The following is a 21241-nucleotide window of genomic DNA, read 5'->3' on the forward strand; positions in this document are numbered from 1 at the left end:
TAGCTGCTGTGAGCCAATGAGATTGTGAATAATGGATTATCCTGTCAAACAAGGCCACAATATTGTCAAGCATAATATTTGTTTACATCTTTACGAGATTGATAACCTTTAGCATATGTACCAAATGTCATCACATTGACTCATACAATCCATGAGTTATACAAATGTAGCCATTATGGGTCACATGTAGCTCAATTTGCAACACCAGGTTTGAAAATTCAGAGTATGTCCTCACTACTGTCTCGGAGGAAGTCAAACTGCTGAATGACTTCAATGTCAACAAACCCACTGTGTGGTCAAACTGATCTACATTTAGGGTTGACATGGTTTTGGACATGGGTTAATGAGAATGAACCAGTCGGTTATGGTATGTAATTTACTAGTCCTTACACGTAATTATTTTTCCCCACCTGCCTTTTCTGCTAACACACACATTTCATGTACACACACAAACTCCACGTACACACGGTTTGCAGATTACAAATTGCAGATTGTCTTATAGGATAAACTGGGGGGATAAAGCCTTTTCTCTGCCAGTCACACAGTAACACAAGAGTGGAGTCACACAGTCTCCACTGCAAGGCTTCAGGAACCAAACTGTCCTGGTCTGCCAGAAGAAAGGGAGTGAATAGGACCTTTGGATCCCACAGCAAACAACAGATACCAGGCAGGTTGGCTTTTTACATTTTACGGAAAAGGTATGTTGGCATTGTAATTCAGACCAAATTGTCAAATAATTAACAGAGAATACATACAAATGTGTGGAATTTGGTGCTTTTTAGTGATTGGTGTAAGGTGCTACCAAATACAATAAACCATAACATTCCAGTTCTGGTGTATGATGTGTAAATTGTTATTTGTTAACGTTAAATGTATTATACTGGGTTGATTAGGCCTTTGCACAGATTTTCAAATGTAATTATCAAGAGTACAAACGGTCATGTACTGCAGTATGTGGACAAGAAATATAATATTTTATTCATGTGTAAGCCTAATATATTTAGTTTATTTATGTATAAGCTTAATATATTTAGTTTATTCATGTATATGCCTAATATATTTAGTTTATTAATGTATATGCCTAATATATTTAGTTTATTCATGTATAAGCCTAATATATTTAGTTGGGCCAACTTTTATAATTAATGCCACGTTAGCGACTTGGAGAACTGCATTTTCTTCATTTTGGGAATGTGCAGCCTTTTACACCAAATTGTTTACAATTCAGAAATTGCTGCTATTGCTCAGTATTGCCCAGTGTTGAACAGAGATTCTACTGTTTATTTTTAGTGTTTTCGAAAATGTAACAATGTCACAGTACAAACTTAGATACACATAAAACATTTGTAATTTGCTAGTCTGTTTTGAATGTTTATAGTGAGTTGATTGTCAGGGGTGCTCTTAAATTATTAAATGCAGACTGCTGTAAAACTAGGGCCAACCCTCTAAATACATAGCTCTGCTTGAACCTTAATTGTTTTACCTTAACCTTCCCTAACAATTAGACACCTGAAGTATCCCACCTAGACACCATCACTTAAGGACATGGAGGTAGGCTAAGGGTAAGAGCATTGGGCAAATAATCGAAAAGCTGCTTGTTCAAAACCCAAAGCTAATACAATAACAACTTTAATATAGCCGTGTTTCCACCAGATGTACCCGGAAATTTTGTCCCAGGAACTACTTTTCAAGGAACTAAAAGTTTCCTTCAGCCCATTGTTGTGTGTTTCCACCGTGATCTAAAGACCTGCGAAGATTAGGCTAATTAGTCCACTAACGTGTGTTCTTACTCTGACGTATGCCACCATAGGCTACCCATACAAAGCGACAGACAGGCATTTTTCTTATTTATGTGACACTGCAACAGCACAGTAACCATGGAGGAGATTCAGGTTGTGTTAGGGTTAGGGCTGTTGGTTGGGTTAGGGTTAGGGCTGTTGGTTGTGTTAGGGTTAGGGCTGTTGGTTGGGTTAGGGTTAGGTTAGGGTTAGGTTAGGGTTAGGGCTGTTGGTTGTGATTTATAGGGTTAGGGCTGTTGGTTGTGATTTATAGGGTTAGGGTTAGGGCTGTTGGTTGTGATTTATAGGGTTAGGGTTAGGGCTGTTGGTTGTGATTTATAGGGTTAGGGTTAGGGCTGTTGGTTGTGATTTATAGGGTTAGGGTTAGGGCTGTTGGTTGTGATTTATAGGGTTAGGGTTAGGGCTGTTGGTTGTGATTTATAGGGTTAGGGTTAGGGCTGTTGATTGTGATTTATAGGGTTAGGGTTAGGGCTGTTGGTTGTGATTTATAGGGTTAGGGTTAGGGCTGTTGATTGTGATTTATAGGGTTAGGGTTAGGGCTGTTGATTGTGATTTATAGGGTTAGGGTTAGGGCTGTTGGTTGTGATTTATAGGGTTAGGGTTAGGGCTGTTGGTTGTGATTTATAGGGTTAGGGTTAGGGCTGTTGGTTGTGATTTATAGGGTTAGGGTTAGGGCTGTTGATTGTGATTTATAGGGTTAGGGTTAGGGCTGTTGATTGTGATTTATAGGGTTAGGGTTAGGGCTGTTGGTTGTGATTTATAGGGTTAGGGTTAGGGCTGTTGGTTGTGATTTATAGGGTTAGGGTTAGGGCTGTTGGTTGTGATTTATAGGGTTAGGGCTGTTGGTTGTGATTTATAGGGTTAGGGTTAGGGCTGTTGGTTGTGATTTATAGGGTTAGGGCTGTTGGTTGTGATTTATAGGGTTAGGGTTAGGGCTGTTGGTTGTGATTTATAGGGTTAGGGCTGTTGGTTGTGATTTATTGCAGATGTGGTCATTGAGTCAACGGTGGAAGAGATGAGCTGTAGCTGCAAATCGGATTCAAAATGGGCAAAATGCTGGACTTAAAGCAAATAAACAGATTGACCATGAGATGACTGAGACGGATTCACGCCATTGTGCATAACCATTTTTTGTTATAATTTAATAAATATTTCTTCTGTATTCAGATTTACACAAACAGCCACAATGCACACATATTTGGTCCCACAACTATTTATTTATCTGCAAAAATATTGGTGCAAAACACAAATGTGCAGAAAAACGTATAAATAGCAACGAACAACTTGTTTAAATTTTTTAGCTTCTCCCGTCACTGTTTCCCGGTGTGAATAATGTACAGCTCACTTAACTTGGATATTTTCGTGTAACACTTTATCATTACGGATCACTGAACAATAGGGTGCTGAAATTAGTGCAGAGTTAAAATTTTATTAGGAGCTCCAAGGAAATGTTTAAGGAGCATTTAACTACTTGCACCAAATCTAGAAATGCTTCAGAAGGCGATATCTGCGTAATCACAGTTGGTAGAGTTGGATGATTGACATTACCATGCGACAGCTTATGCAACCCAGAATATGTGTAAATATATGGCTAGGACATTAATTTCCCAAAAAGGTAGCAACTTTTATGGTTACCATCAAATAATGGATTTATTAAATGTCTCCCCATATTTATTATAAACCTTTGCACGATTGCTCAATGTAATTAACCTGTGGACTGTTTCTCCTCGCAGTTTGCCTCAGCTACAATCTGAAATGTTAAGCCCTGCAAGCCCCACCTCCCAAATTTCCAGTACTTTGGGAAAGTACTACCCACTGAGCAGGGACCTTTTTGGGGACTAAAATAAAGTCCCTGGAACATAATTTAGACCCTAGTCCCTGTGGTGGAAACACAGTGAGTTCCTCGAAAGCTTCCTAGTTCCTGGGAAAGTTCCTGCAGTGGAAATGCGGCTTAGTGTCCTTAGCTATAGAACCTTGAGAGCGTCCTTGGCTATAGAACCTTGAGAAAAGGTACTTAACCTGAATTGCTCCAGATTAGAGCTTCTCTTAAATGACTAAATGTAAATATAAGTCATATGTAATTGTTCATCATGCAGTCATGAGAAAAAGTACACCCATTGGAAAGTTGTCTTTGTTTTACATATTTGGACACAGGGATATTTTAGCTAAATTCCAACCGCATTCATTGATGAAAGTAACACAAAATAATTATTTTTGAAAAAGTATATTCAGTTAAATCTACCAGAAATGCTCTTTCCTTATTTGGAAAAAGTTAGTGAACAGCTACAGTACCAGCACATAAAATGTGTTTCAAAACAGGTGCAAATTGTTAGAAAATCCTTTGCGAGTAACTTGGAGTGTCTGGCATTCCATAAAACTCTGAAACCTGATCTGGTTTGGTCTTAAACATTTGAGTGCCCATGAGTTTATAAGGAGTTACAAAGCCATTTCTAAGTAATACAAAGTACATCAATCTGCTCTCCGATTAATAATCTAGATATGGAGAAAAGGCCAGACCACTGCCCACCAGGGTGATATTAAGATATCAATCAGTGTTGTTGTAGATATGCTGTTCCCTTACAAACATTCACTATCGAAGTGCATAAGTAGGTCATGGTAGGTCAGGAAGAAAGAAGCTTCTGTTTTTAAAGAATATCAAGACATCACTGACAAGACCTGGGTAAAGACCAAAACTACAGGAACAATTTACCTTAGACAGATGAGTCAAAGGCAGAGTTGTGTGGCAGCAATTTCTGATGCCATGTTTGGCTAAAAAGAAACATTGCCTTTGAACAGAAGTCCCTCATACCAAATGAAAGGCACGGATTATGGTTTGCTGCCTGAGGGCCTGGTCAATTCGTTATCATTGAGTCAATGATGAATTTCATTTTGTACCAAATAATTACTTTAGGGAAATGTGAGGGCATCTGTCAAACTGAACATGTATTTTGCAACAGGACAATGATCCAAAACACACAAGCAAAGCTAGAACAGAATGCATGAATAAAGAAAAGGAGGGTTATGGAATGGCTGAGACAAAGTCAAGAGGTTAATCCTATTTAAATGTTGTGGTGGGACTTGAAGCGGTTCGTATATGCAAGAAAACTCTCAAACATCACACAGTTGAAAATGTACTGTAAAGAAGAGTGGGCAAAAATGCCTCCCAGTCAATTTAGGAGACTGATAGACAGTTACAAGAGATTTTTACAATAAGTAATTTCAGCCAAAGGGGGCAACATTAGCTTTCAAAGGGTTATACTTATTATGTATACTTATGTAAAGTGTAATCTTTGTGTCATTTTGTTAAATTCTGTTACCTTTATCTGTCGATAGCATTGAAGCTAAGATTACATATCCATGTGTCCAAAAATCTCTAAAAAAACATTCCAAGAAGAGTTCTTAGTTTTTGTGATTTAATGGATAATATGTGATGACTGCATGTGACTTAATGGTTAATACAGTAACAGGTTTGCCAGGCAATTTCCCCTCAAAGAGATGTTCATCCTGTGTATTAGTCTGCCTGCCAGTGCCCCTAAAACCTTACTTTCTCACGTGTGGTTCCACAATTTATTCCCTAACCTCAATATATTCCCTGGCCTAATAAGCCTACTGGGAAGCTAATAGGTTTGGAGCATTGAGCCCTACTGAGAGGCTTTCAGAGTTTAACAGAAGCCTTGAGTTTATGCTACAAAATGATCAAGGCCCTGCCTTAAACAAATGTCCTTGTTCCAATGCCTCTCTTTGTTAAATAAGAGCCTTATCCCAAGAGTTCTCATGTGCTCTGAAAATATCACCTGGCCAAATTATGCATGTTGTGATTTAAGTACCTCAGTGGACAGAAAGCCCCAGAACATTTGTTTTGACATTTATTTGATCTATATCATAATACATCTCGTAAGCCACCATGTTTATTTATATAGCACAATTCATACTTAGAAGCAATTCAGTGTGCTTTACAAATAAAATGAAAAATATAAAAATACAATAGAATATAAACAAATACTAGAATAAAAACATCTGCTATACATAGAAGAAGAAAATAAAAACGAAATAAAAATTTAACTGAATCCATAGTAGAATCCATAGTAGATTTCACAAGGAAAGCTATAAAACCGGGAAGGCTTATAGTGTGGCATGTGAAAAGAGACGTGTTTTTAACCTGGATTTACTATAAAAATGTATATGTTTGGGGCACATCGAAGATCTTCTGGTAGTTTAGTCCAGTTGTATGCAGCATAACTGCTAAATGCAGCTTCGCCATGTTTAGTTTGGACTCTGGGCTCTACTAGCTGACCTGTGGTCATGGATCCTGCTCGATTCAAGAGCCCTGCTCGGTTTATATTCTTCAAACATATCAGAAATGTATTTAGGGCCTAAACCAATCAGTGATTAATAGACTAAAAGCACCACTTCAAAATCTACTCGGTAACTGACTGAAAGTTAGTTCAAAGATTTAAGAACTGGAATGATGTCCTCAGATTTCCTGGTCCTGGTTAACATTCTAGTTTACCTAAGGTAGATTTAATTTTCAACTTATGCTGATATAAGGTTGGGACCTCTGCTATGAAAAATACAATTATGTAAAAGTAGCGTCACAGATAAAAACATTTAATTGTACTAACGTGAAAATCTTCATTGTTGCACTCTATCTTTCCAAGGTTACATGGTTACACTTTCTTGACAGAAAACCTCCTCTGCTATTAAAGTCGGAAGACATTGTCTGGCTTCATGTATACTGGAGCGGAATGAGCAGGATGAGCCCCTCAGCACACATGGAGATCTAAAAACCTGTAAAACAGGAGATGAATAAATACAGAGATTTAGGACTTGATGGGGTGTCAACTAACCTAGCTATTAGTATTGTGCCCCTAACCAAAGGTCATTGGCTTGAATCCCTGAAACGTTGGTTTGTCCTTGAGCAAGGCAGTAAAAGGGAATGTTCACCAAACATCTAATTTCACATTTGTCATGTTTATAGTTGATTCCCCAAATATTTTTGAATATTTTTATTGTATTGTCTCAAAGAAAGCTCATTTAATCCGATTCAAATTATGACATTGTCGGTTAAGTCATAATCCCCTAAACCATTCATTTTTCTATTTTGTTTTGTTACATGGAAAAAAACCTTCCTTTTAACTGCAATGCAGAATCCAAATTTGTTTGATGTCTTTACACTCAATAATTAAAATAATGTATTTTTAAATCATCAGACAGCAGATCTACAAGCCCAAAAGAGTGAAAATAAGTGAACTACATAAAATGGGTGAACTGTACCTTTAACTCTAAACACTCCTGTTAGTTGGTCTGGACAATAAATGTCTACTAAATTACTAAAATGTTACCATTGTGTAAGAGATACCGCAGGGCAAATACTACTATAAGTTCCAACTGTTTTTGCTAAGGTGTGGTTGAAAAAAATTATATTTAATTCTTTTTTTTTTCAGATATCACAATTCCTGCACGGATTAATTCATCAGCACCTCCATAAAATCCTTTCTCAGAACTCATCATGGATATGGATTCTGTGTATCAGTATTTAGGGTACGGTTTACTGATTTGATTTAACACCTAGGATGTTCTTTTCTAAAATAAGCTTATGTGAACCCTCATGAAAACACCAATGTACTTTTCTATCAATATCATTATACAACCCAAGTTGGGAAAAACAGAATGCAATGATGTGCAAATCATTTAAACCCTATATTCAATAGAAAAGAGTACAAAGACAACATAAGTTGAAACTGAGAAATGTTATTGTTTCTTGAAAAATATATACCCACTTTGAATTTGAAGCCAGCAACATGTTTAAAAGTGTCAAAATTTTGTGTGGCCACCATTATTTTCCAGCACTGCCTTAACCCTCTTGGGCATGGAGTTCACCAGAGCTTCACAGTGGAACAGAGTCCTCTTCCACTGTGAAGCTCTGATGAACTCCATGCCCAAGAGGGTTAAGGCAGTGCTGGAGTCCTCTTCCACTCCTCCATGACGACATCACAAAGCTGGTGGATGTTAGAGACCTTGTGCTCCTCCACCTTCCGTTTGAGGATGCCCCACAGATGCTCAATGGAGTTTAGGTCTGGGGTATATCCTCAGCATCTTTAGCAAGGCAGTGGTCATCTTGGAGGTGTGTTTGGGGTCGTTATCATGCTGGAATACTGCCCTGTGGCCCAGTCTCCGAAGGGAGGGGATCATGCTCTGCTTCAGTATGTCACCGTACATGTTGGCATTCATGGTTCCCTCAATGAACTGTAGCTCCCCAGCGCTGGCAGCACTCATGCAGCCCCAGACCATGACACTCCCACCACCATGCTTGATTGTAGGCAAGACACACTTGTCTTTATACTCCTCACCTGGTTGCCGCCACACACGCTTGAAACCATCTGAACCAAATAAGTTCATCTTGGTCTCATCAGACCACAGGACATGGTTCCAGTAATCCAAGTCCTTGGTCTGCTTGTCTTCAGCAAACTGTTTGTGGGCTTTCTTGTGCATCATCTTTAGAAGAGGCTTCCTTCTTGGACGACAGCCATGCAGACCAATTTGATGCAATGTGCGACGTATGGTCTGAGCACTGACAGGCTGACCCCCACCCCTTCAACCTCTGCAGCAATGCTGGCAGCACTCATACATCTATTTCCCAAAGAAAACCTCTGTATATGACGCTGAGCATGTGCACTCAACTTCTTTGGTTGACCATGGCGAAGCCTGTTCTGAGTGGAACCTGTCCTGTCAAACCGCTGCAGCTCAATTTCAGGGTTTTGGCAATATTCTTTTGCCTAGGCCATCTTTATGTAAGTCAACAATTATCTTTTTCAGATCCTCAAGGAGTTCTTTGCCATGAGGTGCCATGTTGAACATCCAGTGACCAGTATAAAGGAGTGTGAGAGCGATAATACCAATTTAACATACCAGCTCCCCATTCACACCTGAGGCCTTGTAACACTAACAAGTCACATGACACTGGGGAGGGAAAATGGCTAATTGGGCCCAATTTGGAAATTTTCACTTAGGGGTGTACTCACTTTTGTTGCCAGCGGTTTAGACATTAATGGCTGTGTGTTGAGTTATTTTGAGGGGACAGCAAATGTACGCTGTTATACAAGCTGTACACTCACAACTTTACATTGTACCAAAGTGTCATTTCTTCAGTATTGTCATATTAAAATATATAATGAAATATTTAAAAAACCTTTAAAAAAAACCTTTAATGATGGAAACCATTTTGAGGACCGTGATGTCGCACGGTATGGCGCAGCCGGGGCCCCACCCTGGAGCCAGGCCCAGGGTTGGGGCTCGTATGCAAGTGCCTGGTGGCCGGGCCTTTCCCCATGGGGTCCCGCCGGGCTCAGCCCGAAGGAGCGACGTGGGGCCGCCTTCCCGAGGGCTCACCACCTGCAGGAGCGTAGGTGCGTAGAGGATCGGGCGGCAGTCGAAAGGCGGGGGCCTCGACAACCCGATCCCTGGACACGGAAACTAGTTCTAGGGACGTGGAACGTCACCTCGCTGGCAGGGAAGGAGCCTGAGATTGTGCGTGAGGTTGAGAGGTTCCAACTAGAGATAGTCGGGATCACCTCTATGCACGGCTTGGGCTCTGGAACCACACTCCTTGAGAGAGGATGGACTCTTCACCACTCTGGAGTTGCCCGTGGTGAGAGGCAGCGGGCTGGTTTGGGTTTGCTTATAGCCCCCCAGCTCTGCCGCCATGTGTTGGAGTTTACCCCGGTGAACGAGAGGGTTGTTTCCTTGCGCCTATGGGTCGGGGATAGGTCTCTCACTGTTGTTTGTGCCTACGGGCCGAACGGCAGTACAGAGTACCCGACCTTCTTGGAGTCTCTGGGAGGGTTGCTGGAAAGTGCTCAGACTGGGGACTCCATCATTCTACTGGGGGACTTCAACGCCCACGTGGGCAACGACAGTGACACCTGGAGGGCCATGATTGGGAGGAACGGCCCCCCTGATCTGAACCCGAGCGGTGTTCAGTTATTGGACTTCTGTGCTAGTCACAGTTTGTCCATAACGAACACCATGTTCAAGCATAAGGGTGTCCATCAGTGCACGTGGCACCAGGACACCCTAGGCCGTAGGTCGATGATCGACTTTGTTGTAGTTTCATCTGACCTGCGGCCGTATGTCTTGGACACTCGGGTGAAGAGGGGGCTGGGCAATCCCTTAGAGATAGGGTGAGAAACTCGGTCACCCAGGACGAGCTCAGAGTAGAGCCGCTGCTCCTCCACATCGAGAGGGGTCAGCTGAGGTGGCTTGGGCATCTGTTCCGGATGCCTCCTGGACGCCTTCCCAGGAAGGTGTTCCGGGCCCTTCCCACCTGGAGGAGACCCCGGGGAAAACCTAGGACACGCTGGAGGGATTATGTCTCCCGGCTGGCCTGGGAACGCTTCGGTGTCCCCCCGGAAGAGCTGGAGGAAGTGTCTAGGGATGGATGGATGAAATATTTACAAAAATGTGAGGGCTGTACTCACTTTTGTGAAATACTGTAAATGTTGATTTTTTTATTCAGGACCTAGTTGCTATAATTTGGATAGATTTCAGTTAATTCCATTTGTTGAAGATGCATTGAACTTATTTTATTCTGATGTTACTAATTTAATTGATAAACATGCTACCATAAAAACTATTATTTACCCTGGATCAGCTCACAACTTATCAACCTTTTCAAACAAAAGGATAAAGCCAAATATCGCTCATCTAAAGATTCTGTTAATTGGTAAATCAACAGACACTTGAGGAATGTATGTAAGACTAAAACAAGGAACACAAAATCGTATTATAAAGATAGTTTCACTCAGGATCTTCGTAAACCTAGACTGTTTTGGAATCAACTAAACTGTATTTTCAATAAAACCAGCAAAAGCTTTGTAAACCAAATTAATAATGACATTATTCATGGGTTAGTGTTTACTTATTTCATATCTAATCAGCATTTCTCTTCTATTTGTGGTTCCCAACATCTGTTTCCCCTAACATTACTAGCTCTAATGGATAATTTTTGTTTTTTATGCTGTATATGTGAGTTAAAAGAAAGCTGTAGTGACTGTCTGGAAACCACATTAGTTAAACTTGCTGCTCATGTAATCATGTATCCACCTGCTGATTTATTTAACTTGTCCCTGTCAATGTGTTCAATTCCTTCCATATGGAAATGTGCCAGAGTTAACCCTCTTTTCAAAAGTGGAGACCCATCTGTTGTGAATAATTATCGCCTACCTGCAGTCCAGACCTATCAACCATTGAAAATATATGGTGCATTATGAAACCTAAAATATGACAAAGGAGACTCTGAACTGCTGAGCAACTGAATTCCTATATCAAGCAAGAATGGGAATACATTTTACTTTCAAAACTAAAGCAACTAAAGTTCCCAAATGTTTACAGGGTAATGTTAAAATAAGAGGTGATGCAACACATTAATAAACATGCCTTTTTCCTAACTTTTTTAAATGTGTTGCTGGCATCAAATTCAAAATGTGCATGTATTTTTCCAAAAATAATACAATTTCTCAGTTTCAATGTTTGATATGTTGTCTTTGTACTATTTTCAGTTATAGGGATATATTATTTGCACATCATTGCATTGTTTTTGTTTACATTTTACGCAGTGTCCCAACTTTTTTGGAAACATGGTTGTAGATGACATTTTAACCCATGACCTACCTGACATTGGATATCAAAAGATTTAATCAATTTGGGGGAAAAACAGCATTAACATATAGTTCTCTGTTCCATCCTAACCTAGATTTCAAGCACAAACCAGCGATGATTCAGAGAGTTCAAGGTTTGTTTTGTTTGATGTAAATAAAAAACTCACCCAACGTATGTTAGTTTGATTTTAATGTCAGGTCTTTGAAAGTAATGATAGAAAAATCCCATTGTGCAAGAAAACAACAACATTGAACTAACATTCCATGAATGTTGTATTTAACCCTATAATCACCCTATAACCTGTTCAACGTGCACTCTTCTCATTAATAAACACTGCTACAAATAAGGGAACACGTAATCATCACAGTAGTACACAAATAAATATCAGGGATATCAATCTGTCCAGTTAGGAAGCATTGGTGATTTTGAATCAATGTCATCTGTATTGACACAAATAGAAGTGACAATAGGTGCACTGGAGAGGCAACAGCAAGACAACCCCAAAAAAGGTAATGGTTTTGCAGGTGGTGACCACAGACAATTGCTCTCTCACTATCCTCCCTGACTGATTGTTCTATAGTTTTGCATTTTTCTAGTGTCCTTGTCAGTACTGGTAGCATGAGGCGGTACCTACATCCCATTGTCATCGCAAGAAGGTTTGTTGTGTTGCCCAGTACAGTCTCAAGAGCATGGAGAAGATACCAGGGGACGGGCCGTTACACTAAGAGAGCTGGACAGGGCCGTAGAAGGGAATCAACCCAGCAGCAGGACCGGTATCTGCTCCTTTGTGTGAGGAAGAACAGGAGGAGCACTGCAAGAGCCCTACAAAATGACCTCCAGCACTGTGCAGCTCGATTGGCATTCGCTAGAGAGCACCAGAGTTGGCAGATCCGCCATTGGCGCCCTGTTCTCTTCACAGATGACAGCAGGTTCACACTGAGCACATGTGACAGATGTGAAAGAGTCTGGAGATGCCGTGGTGAATGTTATGCTGCCTGCAACATCATCCAGTGTGACTGGTTTGGCACACAGACCTCCATTTGTTAGCCAACGGTACCCTGACTGCTGTTAGGTACTGGGATGAAATCCTCAGACCCATCAGACCTTACACTGGTGCAGTGGGACTGGGTTCCACCTGGTACAGGACAATGCCCAACCTCATGTGGCCAGAGTGTGTAGGCAGTTGCTGGATGACTAATGCATTGATGCCATTGACTGGCCCTCATGTTCCCCAGACCTGAATCCAATTGAAAACCTCTGGGATGTTATGTATCGGTGCAGCCGACGCCACCAAGTAGCACCACAGACTGTCCAGGAGCTCACTGATGCCTTTTATCCAGGTCTGGGTGGAGATCCCCCAGGACACCATCCGCCGCCTTCTCATCAGAAGCATGGACAGACGTTGTCGGGAGTGCATACATGCACGTGGGGGCCACACACACTACTGAGTCACATTATGAGCTGCTGTGGTTAAATTCATGCAAGTTGGAACCACCTGTGATTTCAACTGTTTGCTTAGATTTTTGGTGTGAGTTTGAATTCAGCTCTCAATCGGTTGGTGATTTTGGTTTCCAGTAACAGTTATTAACAGTTATAGTAACATTATTTTGTACTCATCAAATTACCCAATGTACATTAAAGATTTTGATCTTTATTATATTTCGTTCATTGAGACCCGATGTGTGATGTTCCCTTAATTTTTTTGAGCAGTGTATTTCACGCTACCATCACATTTTAACTGCTGACTGGGCACTCTTCTCATTAATATATTTCACCCTACCATCACATTATAACTGCTGACTGTGCACTCTTCTCATTAATATATTTCATCCTACTATCACATTATAACTGCTGACTGTGCACTCGTCTAATTAATATATTTCACCCTACCGGCACCCTATAATTGCTCACTCTTCATTCTTCTCATGAATAGGGTCAACCTGTGGCTGTATGGAGTAGCTACCTCAGTGGTTCTGTGGACTATAGGATGGCTATACAGAGACAGTCTGGAGATAGAGGACATCAACCAGAAGCATGTATTTGTGACAGGGTGTGACTCTGGATTTGGGAACCTGCTATGTAAAAGGTTGGACCGGCGGGGTTTCAGGGTGATAGCTGGCTGTCTGACAGAGAAAGGAGCTGATGACCTAAAGAGGGCGACTGGGCCATACCTAAAGACAGTTCTACTAGATGTGACGAGCACAGCGAGCATACAGAAAGCTATGGACTGGACCAAGCAGGAAGTTGGAGAAAAAGGTGTGATATTATCTGGAGTGAGGTCACTGTGTATCAATTAGGGATCAGGGATAGGGTAGCTTTTCTATCCTAACCCAATTTTTTTTACTGAACAATATGTTCGTAGCTTGGAAAAATTCTTGTCCCTTACTTTATTCAAGTCAGCTTAAAGTCAAAAGAAAAACATGGGCCTACTAGATATGTAAACAGCAGTCGTGGCAAATTAAAGGGTTGATTGATCTGAAATACATAAACACACTGACAAAATGTTATGTTCACCCTCCTTTGTACTCTCTAACCAACTAGGACTGTGGGGGCTTGTGAACAACGCAGGACGCTCCCTGCCCATGGGTCCATCTGAGTGGATGAAGCTAGAGGACTTTAACAGCACCCTGAAGGTCAACATGACAGGGGTGATTGAGATGACCCTCACCTTCCTGCCCCTTATCAAACAGGCCCAGGGGAGGATTGTCAATGTGGCTTCAGTACTGGGCAGAGTCGCTGCTAATGGTGGGGGATACTGCATCTCCAAGTTCGCTGTGGAGTCTTTCTCTGACTGCCTCAGGTAGACACTTGTTTGTTTTGGAACACAGTGATGGTTTATCATGGTGGAAGCTTTTCAATTTATTTATATTATTTTGCCAATTTTTCTCCACATCCAAATTGCAATCATGGCATTGCGTAATTGCAACATTTCTCCAGCAACAACCGCAATTGAGTTTGCAGGTTACAAACCTGCACCATAAAGTCCCAAAAGCATGACGGGGCAAGGCAGCCTGTTCTGCATCCTAACCATCCACTCATGAAGCCGTTGGGCACAGTCAGTGTTTGGTGACCAGGATTTCAACTCCTGGCTGCAATGACACAGCTGTAGGCAAAGTCCCTCTGCATTTATCTAAGACAGGTAATACAGCTCTGGAAAAAGTTAAGAGACCACTGCAAAATTATCAGTTCCTGTGGTTTTACTATTCCTAGGTATGTGTTTGTGTAAAATGAACAGTTTTGTTTTATTCTATAAACTACTGACAACATTACTCCCTAAGTATTTATTTGTAGAAAACAACAACTGGTCAAAATAACCAAGAAACATGATTCTTTTTCAGACCTCAAATAATGCAAAGAAAACCAATTTCATTTTCATTTTTCAACAACAAAATAAGGTTTTAAATTAGGAAGAGGAAATCAATAATTGGTGGAATAACCCTGATTTTTTATCACCGCTTTCATGCGTCTTGGCATGCTCTCCACCAGTCTGTCACATTGCTCTTGATCAAATTCCAGAGGTTTTCAATGGGATTCAGGTCTGGAGATTGGGCTGGCCATGACAGGGTCTTGTTCTGGAGGTCCTCGATCCACACCTTGATTGACCTGGCTGTGTGGCGTGGAGCATTTTCCTGCTGGAAAAAATAATTCTCAGAGTTGGGGAACATTGTCAGAGCATAAGAAAGCAGGTGTTTTTCCTAGATAACCTTGTACTTGGCTTGATTCATGCGTCCTTCACAAAGACAAATTTACTCTATTCCAGCCATGCAGAAGCATCCCCAAATCATCACCAATCCTCCACCAAATTTCACAGTGGGTGCGAGACTTTAACAGCACCCTGAGACATTCAAATGAGTTGATGGTCATCTCGGTCAGTGGACAGTCATTTTTGCCCTTTGCCAGTCTGTAGTTTTGTTGTCCCCAATGTCTGTTGCTTGACCTTGTTCTTATGAACAGCCGTCTTGGACATTTTCAGGATGGAAGCAACCTGACGCTCACTGTATCCCTCTGCCAGTAAAGCCAGGATTGAACCCTTCTTTTCCTCACTGAAAGCTTTTGACATGTTGAATAGTTGTTTTATTCAAATGACCTTTGAGGTACAACTTGCACTGTTTTTGCCATCCAGCTGGTCCTATTGCAAGAGGATAGTGATGACCACAGCAGTGGTTTTTATACTTTTCCTCATTAAATTTGATTTGGTTCAGGTAATAATCACCTAATCAGTACCTCATTAAGTAAAATGAGGTGTGCCTATGTTTGAAGTTAACAGACATGAGAATGGAATGGCTGCCATACATGTAGATGCTGATTTAAGAAAAAATAGGAGTGGTCTCTTAATTTTTTCCAGAGCTGTAGTGTCCAGGTAGTCAAAATGGAGTCCAGGTAGTCCATTAGCATCCAGGTAGAATCCAATACTGTAGAGACCAATAGAGGCCAATACTACAAAGTCAAAAAAAGCGCCCATAATGTCCAATAGAGTCTAGGTCATGTGACTTTGATACATCTACAGAAAGCTTGTCACAAATCTCAACTCAACCAAGCCTCCTGATGCTGTAATTTGGAGAATGCATATAAATGCTTACTGTTTACCTTGTTATCAATTAACTTTTTCTTTAGGAGGGATATCCACTACTTTGGTATCAAAGTGTGCATAATTGAACCAGGATTCTTTAAGACAGCTGTTACTAGTCTGGACCCCATTGAGAGAGAATTGCACCGCCTGTGGAACCAGCTCACTCCTGAAGTGAAAGCCAGCTATGGTGACAAATACCTGGACAACTGTAAGTACTTATTTTAACAGTACCAGTAAAATGAGGGTATTTTATTGCCACTAATTGTTCAATTTCGCCATTGACATTTATGTGATGATGAGGTACTGTCAATGTCTGTGACACTCATGACATTTTACTCCCTCCCATGAATATTTATATATATATATACACAGTTGTGCTCAAAAGTTTGCATACCCTCAGAGAATTGGTAATTTATGTACCATTTGTAAAGAAAACATGAGTGAGCAGGCAAAACACATGTAATTTATTTCTTATGGGATTCACATTCAACTGTAGGTTTAACAGAATGGCACAATCATAAAACAAAACAGGGCAACAAACAAAAAAATGAACTGAACCCTGTTCAAATGTCTGCATACCCTGAGTTATTAAGACTGTGTATTGCCCCCTTTAGCATGGCAGCATGCAATGTTTTGTAATAGTTGTGTATGAGGCACCAAATTCTTGCAGGTGGTATAGCCGCCCATTTGTCTTGGCAAAATGCCTCCAGGTCATGCAAAGTCTTTGGTTGTCTTGCATGAACCGCATGTTTGAGATCTCCCCAGAGTGTCTTGATGATATTAAGTTCAGGAGACTTTGATGGCCTCTCCAGAACCTTTTCCTGCTGTAACCACTGGAGGGTCAACTTGAGGGTCATTGTCGTGTTTGAAAGTCCAAGAGTGTCCCATGCACAGCTTTCGTGCAGAAGAATGCAAATTGTCTGCCAGTATTTTCTGATAACATGTTGCATTCATCTTGCCATCAAGTTTCACAAGATTCCCTGTGCCTTTAGAGTTCACACACCCCCAAAACAATATCATTATGATTTAAAAAGGAGCCAAACAACTATGTGATATTAAATGGCTTCATATGATCACTGTCCTTAAATAAAGTTTTTTTGCATGATCAGTCATATTTTCAAAATTCAATGCCAACATTTCTCAATTTCTGCAAACTTATGAGCACAACTTTACACTACCTCTGATAATGGTTGTTTTCAGTTGGTACAGTTACTGTTACATGTGTTTCCCTCCCACCTCACTGCTTGTGATTTCAGCTGCACATGCCCCTTATACATTAAATTTGCCTTCACTGCACATCTAGAATTGCCATCATGCTTGCATTTTTCAGTTCAGTTGCATATACATTTTCTACCTCAGGACCTCACTGCACATGCTACCTTACTCCTTCAATTTGCCTCGATTGCACATCTAGAATGCCATTTAGAAATGCCATTTGTACCCGCGCAACTGTTACCCCACTTGTAACATTCACTATACTTAATACTTGTAAATTTTCTGCCCTCCTCTATTTGCCATAATTGCACATTTAGTATTGCCATTTGTACTGCATTTGCCTTCCTAATATTCATATACTTAATACTTGTACATGTTCTGTAAATGCACTTCTGATTAGATGCTAATAAAGTTGATTCTCAACTTATCTAAAAATATCCCCCACAAATATTTAAGAATTATATTTGTGGGGGCCCCCCCCCCCCCCCCATGGTCCTATTGATACAACTCTAAGCAGAAACTGGTTGAATCAGTGTTGATCCTCATCATTTCCACCAAAATATAAAATGTGATGATGTTAAATCAACATAAAAACTGATTGGGAAATCAATGTTAGGGAATTTAGTATTATTTTTTCAGTAAAAACCATTTATATTTTATTAGATTGAATTAATCTAAGTTGATAACTCAAACAAATGTAAATCAAACCTTGATGTTGACATCTGTCAGTGGATGTCTTATCAGGGCAGAAGAGCTCGATGTTGACATCTGTCAGTGGATAATGTCTTATCAGGGCAGAAGAGCTCGATGTTGACATCTGTCAGTGGATAATGTCTTATCAGGGCAGAAGAGCTCGATGTTGACATCTGTCAGTGGATAATGTCTTATCAGGGCAGAAGAGCTCGATGTTGACATCTGTCAGTGGGTAATGTCTTATCAGGGCAGAAGAGCTCGATGTTGACATCTGTCAGTGGATAATGTCTTATCAGGGCAGAAGAGCTCGATGTTGACATCTGTCAGTGGATAATGTCTTATCAGGGCAGAAGAGCTCGATGTTGACATCTGTCAGTGGATAATGTCTTATCAGGGCAGAAGAACTTGTAACCTTGCTGAAGTCTCATCCTGGCTGCTCATTCTGCTATCTGCTTATACAGCTGAATAATCCACATGTAATCATCAACTGGTTCAATTTACTCCCTTCTCTAGTCATCTCTATTCCACCCCTCTCCTTTCCTCTACTCTCCTCCCCTCGTCTGTCTTCTCCTCGCCAATCTAATCCTATACTCTCCTTTAGTCTTCTCTACTCTCCTTTCCTCTACTCTCTGCTTTAATCATACATTTATAAATGTAAGACATTAACATTTGTAAAAATACAATTCAATTAAAAATATATTTTTCTTACATATGCAGACATACAGATCCAACGGTTGATCATGAATGCTGTTTGTGACTCTGACCTGAGTAAAGTCACTAACTGCATGGAGCATGCCTTGATTTCTGCCTACCCCCGTACCCGCTACAGTGCCGGCTGGGATGCCAAGTTCGGGTGGATACCCCTTTCTTACATGCCGTCTTGTGTAATTGATATTGGCCTGAAACTGGTAATGCCACGTCCTGCAAAGAGCGTGTAGACTTGCATTTGAAAAAAGTTAATTGGATACAACACAATGCATTATAATAAATAGTATAATACAATCCTATTATCAAACATTGTTTGAGTTATAACTCTTTATGTAATGTATTTCTTTATACTGTCTGTGTTCTTAAGATAGATAATATCCTATAATTTTGTAGGAAAATGTGGATCTTTGATTTACTTGACCAACTGTGCCTTTTTGTCAACATTATTTTATATTGCTTGATTTCAAGCAATATTTTGTATTTTTTTATTTTAGTAAAATCTTAATTACAAATACCAACCAGTTTGCCAGCTTTTTATATGTATTTCTGTTATTTGTAATTTTACCAATAAAATAATACCAGCTGGCCATGATTATTAAAATGACAAACACCAGCGCGTGTGTTATGAAATCTAAATTGCTAAATGTCAAGTTTTGACATGATGTCAAGATGAAGACATCCATCTCGTTAAATGTTACAATAAAACAATGCATTGGAGCTCCTTCTGTGCTTTTGCTTTCCTTTACAAATCAAACGGTTCATGTGAATGCGCTGTGCAAAATGTAATTTATGTCAGTGGTTAAATACATACATTTCAGTATTTGACGTTGTACCTGTACTGCGGTGAAGTTAGCTTCAGTATTTAGTTTATTACGTCCGAACAATGGACAATTGTTGATGGAACATTTAAATAATTATAATAATAACAATATTAACTTTATTTGTATAGTGCTTTTCTAGTACTATTGCACAAAGTGCTTTACACACAAAAATAGAAATAGAAATATATTAAAATAGTAATAAATTTTTTTTTTTTTTAAATTAAAATAAACATAAAGTCACTATTATAAAATATTAGTGAAAGCCATTTGATAAAAACATTTTTTTTAGGTAGATTTAAAAGAGTGTACTGATTCTGTGGTAGGCTGTTCCAGGGACAGCCATAAGTCCTTTTTCAGCTGATCTGAGAGGCCAAACAGTGCAGTATAGGTTGAGCTTGTCACTAATGAAATCAAGTGTCAGACCATGTAGTGCCTTAATTATAATTTAAAAATCTCTGAAATTCACCAGTAACCAATGTAGAGCTGCCAACACTGGGGTTATATGAGATCTTGATTTAGTCCTTGTAAGAAGTATGGCAGCTGAATTCTAACCCTAACTTGGAGTTTACTTACAAATTACAGAAGTCTAGGTAAGATTAAATGAGAGCATGTACAATTTTCTTAGTGTCCTCAAATAATAAAACTGATGTTATTTTGGCAATTTTTCTAAGTTTGTAAAAGCATGACTGTATAAAATGTTTTGTGTTATATTCAAATTGTAAGTTTGGATCAAAGAAAACTCCCAGATTTCTGGCCAAAGGCACAATATTTTTTATTAGCGATCCTAGACCCAACCAAAGTTCCAAAATCGACAGGGGACCAATAATTAAAACTTTGGTTTTATCAGTATTTAACTGAAGAAAATTATTGGACATTGTTGAGAAAAAGGGCAGAGTGCAGGAGGTGAGCCGAGGGTTTTGGGAGCAGCAGCCGACGACGGATAAGCAATCTACATCAGTACCTGAGATGGATGACGTACAACCCCCCCCCCCCCCCCCTTTTGTGTTCATCTACACTAGGACCTGAGACGGATGACGTACAACTACCCCCCTCCCCCTTGGTGTTCATCTACACCAGGCCCTGAGACGGATGACGTACAACTACCCCCCTCCCCCTCTGTGTTTATCTAAACCAAGACCTGAGACAAATGACGTACAACTACCCCCCCTCCCCCCAGTGTTCATCTACACCAGGCCCTGAGACGGATGACATACAACTACCCCCCTCCCCCTTGGTGTTCATCTACACCAGGCCCTGAGACGGATGACATACAACTACCCCCCTCCCCCTTGGTGTTCATCTACACCAGGACCTGAGACGGATGACATACAACTACCCACCTCCCCCTTGGTGTTTGTCTATGAACCAAATGAAGACCCCAGTAAAACAGAAAACTTTCAACAGCTCTGTGAAGAAATGGGGAGGGCCTACATAGACTCCAAATAAAGACAATGGGAGTGGTGGTAATGTCTGGGGTCATGTGTTAATGATAAACCAATCATTGAACAATGTTGTATAATATGTGTATGCTTCATAAACAAAGGGAGGGGACTGAAAGATGATATCATGGTAAATCAATCATTGTAAAATAATGTAAAATGTGTACCTCCCTCATAAACATCATGAATAAAAACATTATAAAAGGGCCTGGAGTGTCCCACAACGGGGGCTTTTCTATCAAAGAGATGATCTGACTCTTGATAACTGGACCCTCCCGGAACCTGGCGCTGTCTGTACTAATGATTGACTAACTTAAATAAAGGTAGGAACTGTCTCCC

The 21241-nt window shown here is 40.3% G+C and overlaps 1 protein-coding gene across 5 annotated transcripts; it reads left to right on the forward strand.

Moving 5' to 3' along the window:
• Positions 1-557: 557 nt before the first annotated feature.
• Positions 558-21241, forward strand: rdh5 (retinol dehydrogenase 5 (11-cis/9-cis)). Of its 5 annotated transcripts, none has more exons than XM_034287008.1 (8): positions 558-667; positions 7244-7340; positions 11551-11589; positions 13390-13712; positions 13998-14256; positions 16071-16234; positions 18652-18842; positions 20483-21241. In XM_034287008.1, exons 2-8 carry the CDS (start codon positions 7309-7311, stop codon positions 20591-20593), a joined length of 1119 nt encoding a protein of 372 aa, XP_034142899.1. In that variant the 5' UTR covers positions 558-667; positions 7244-7308; the 3' UTR covers positions 20594-21241. The 5 variants fall into 5 exon arrangements, with proteins under 5 accessions (XP_034142899.1, XP_034142903.1, XP_034142901.1 ...); XM_034287010.1 differs by having other exon boundaries at positions 561-671; XM_034287009.1 differs by having other exon boundaries at positions 613-698.

The sequence above is a fragment of the Esox lucius genome, chromosome 17 (assembly GCF_011004845.1).
Source record: "Esox lucius isolate fEsoLuc1 chromosome 17, fEsoLuc1.pri, whole genome shotgun sequence".
NCBI lineage: Eukaryota > Metazoa > Chordata > Actinopteri > Esociformes > Esocidae > Esox > Esox lucius.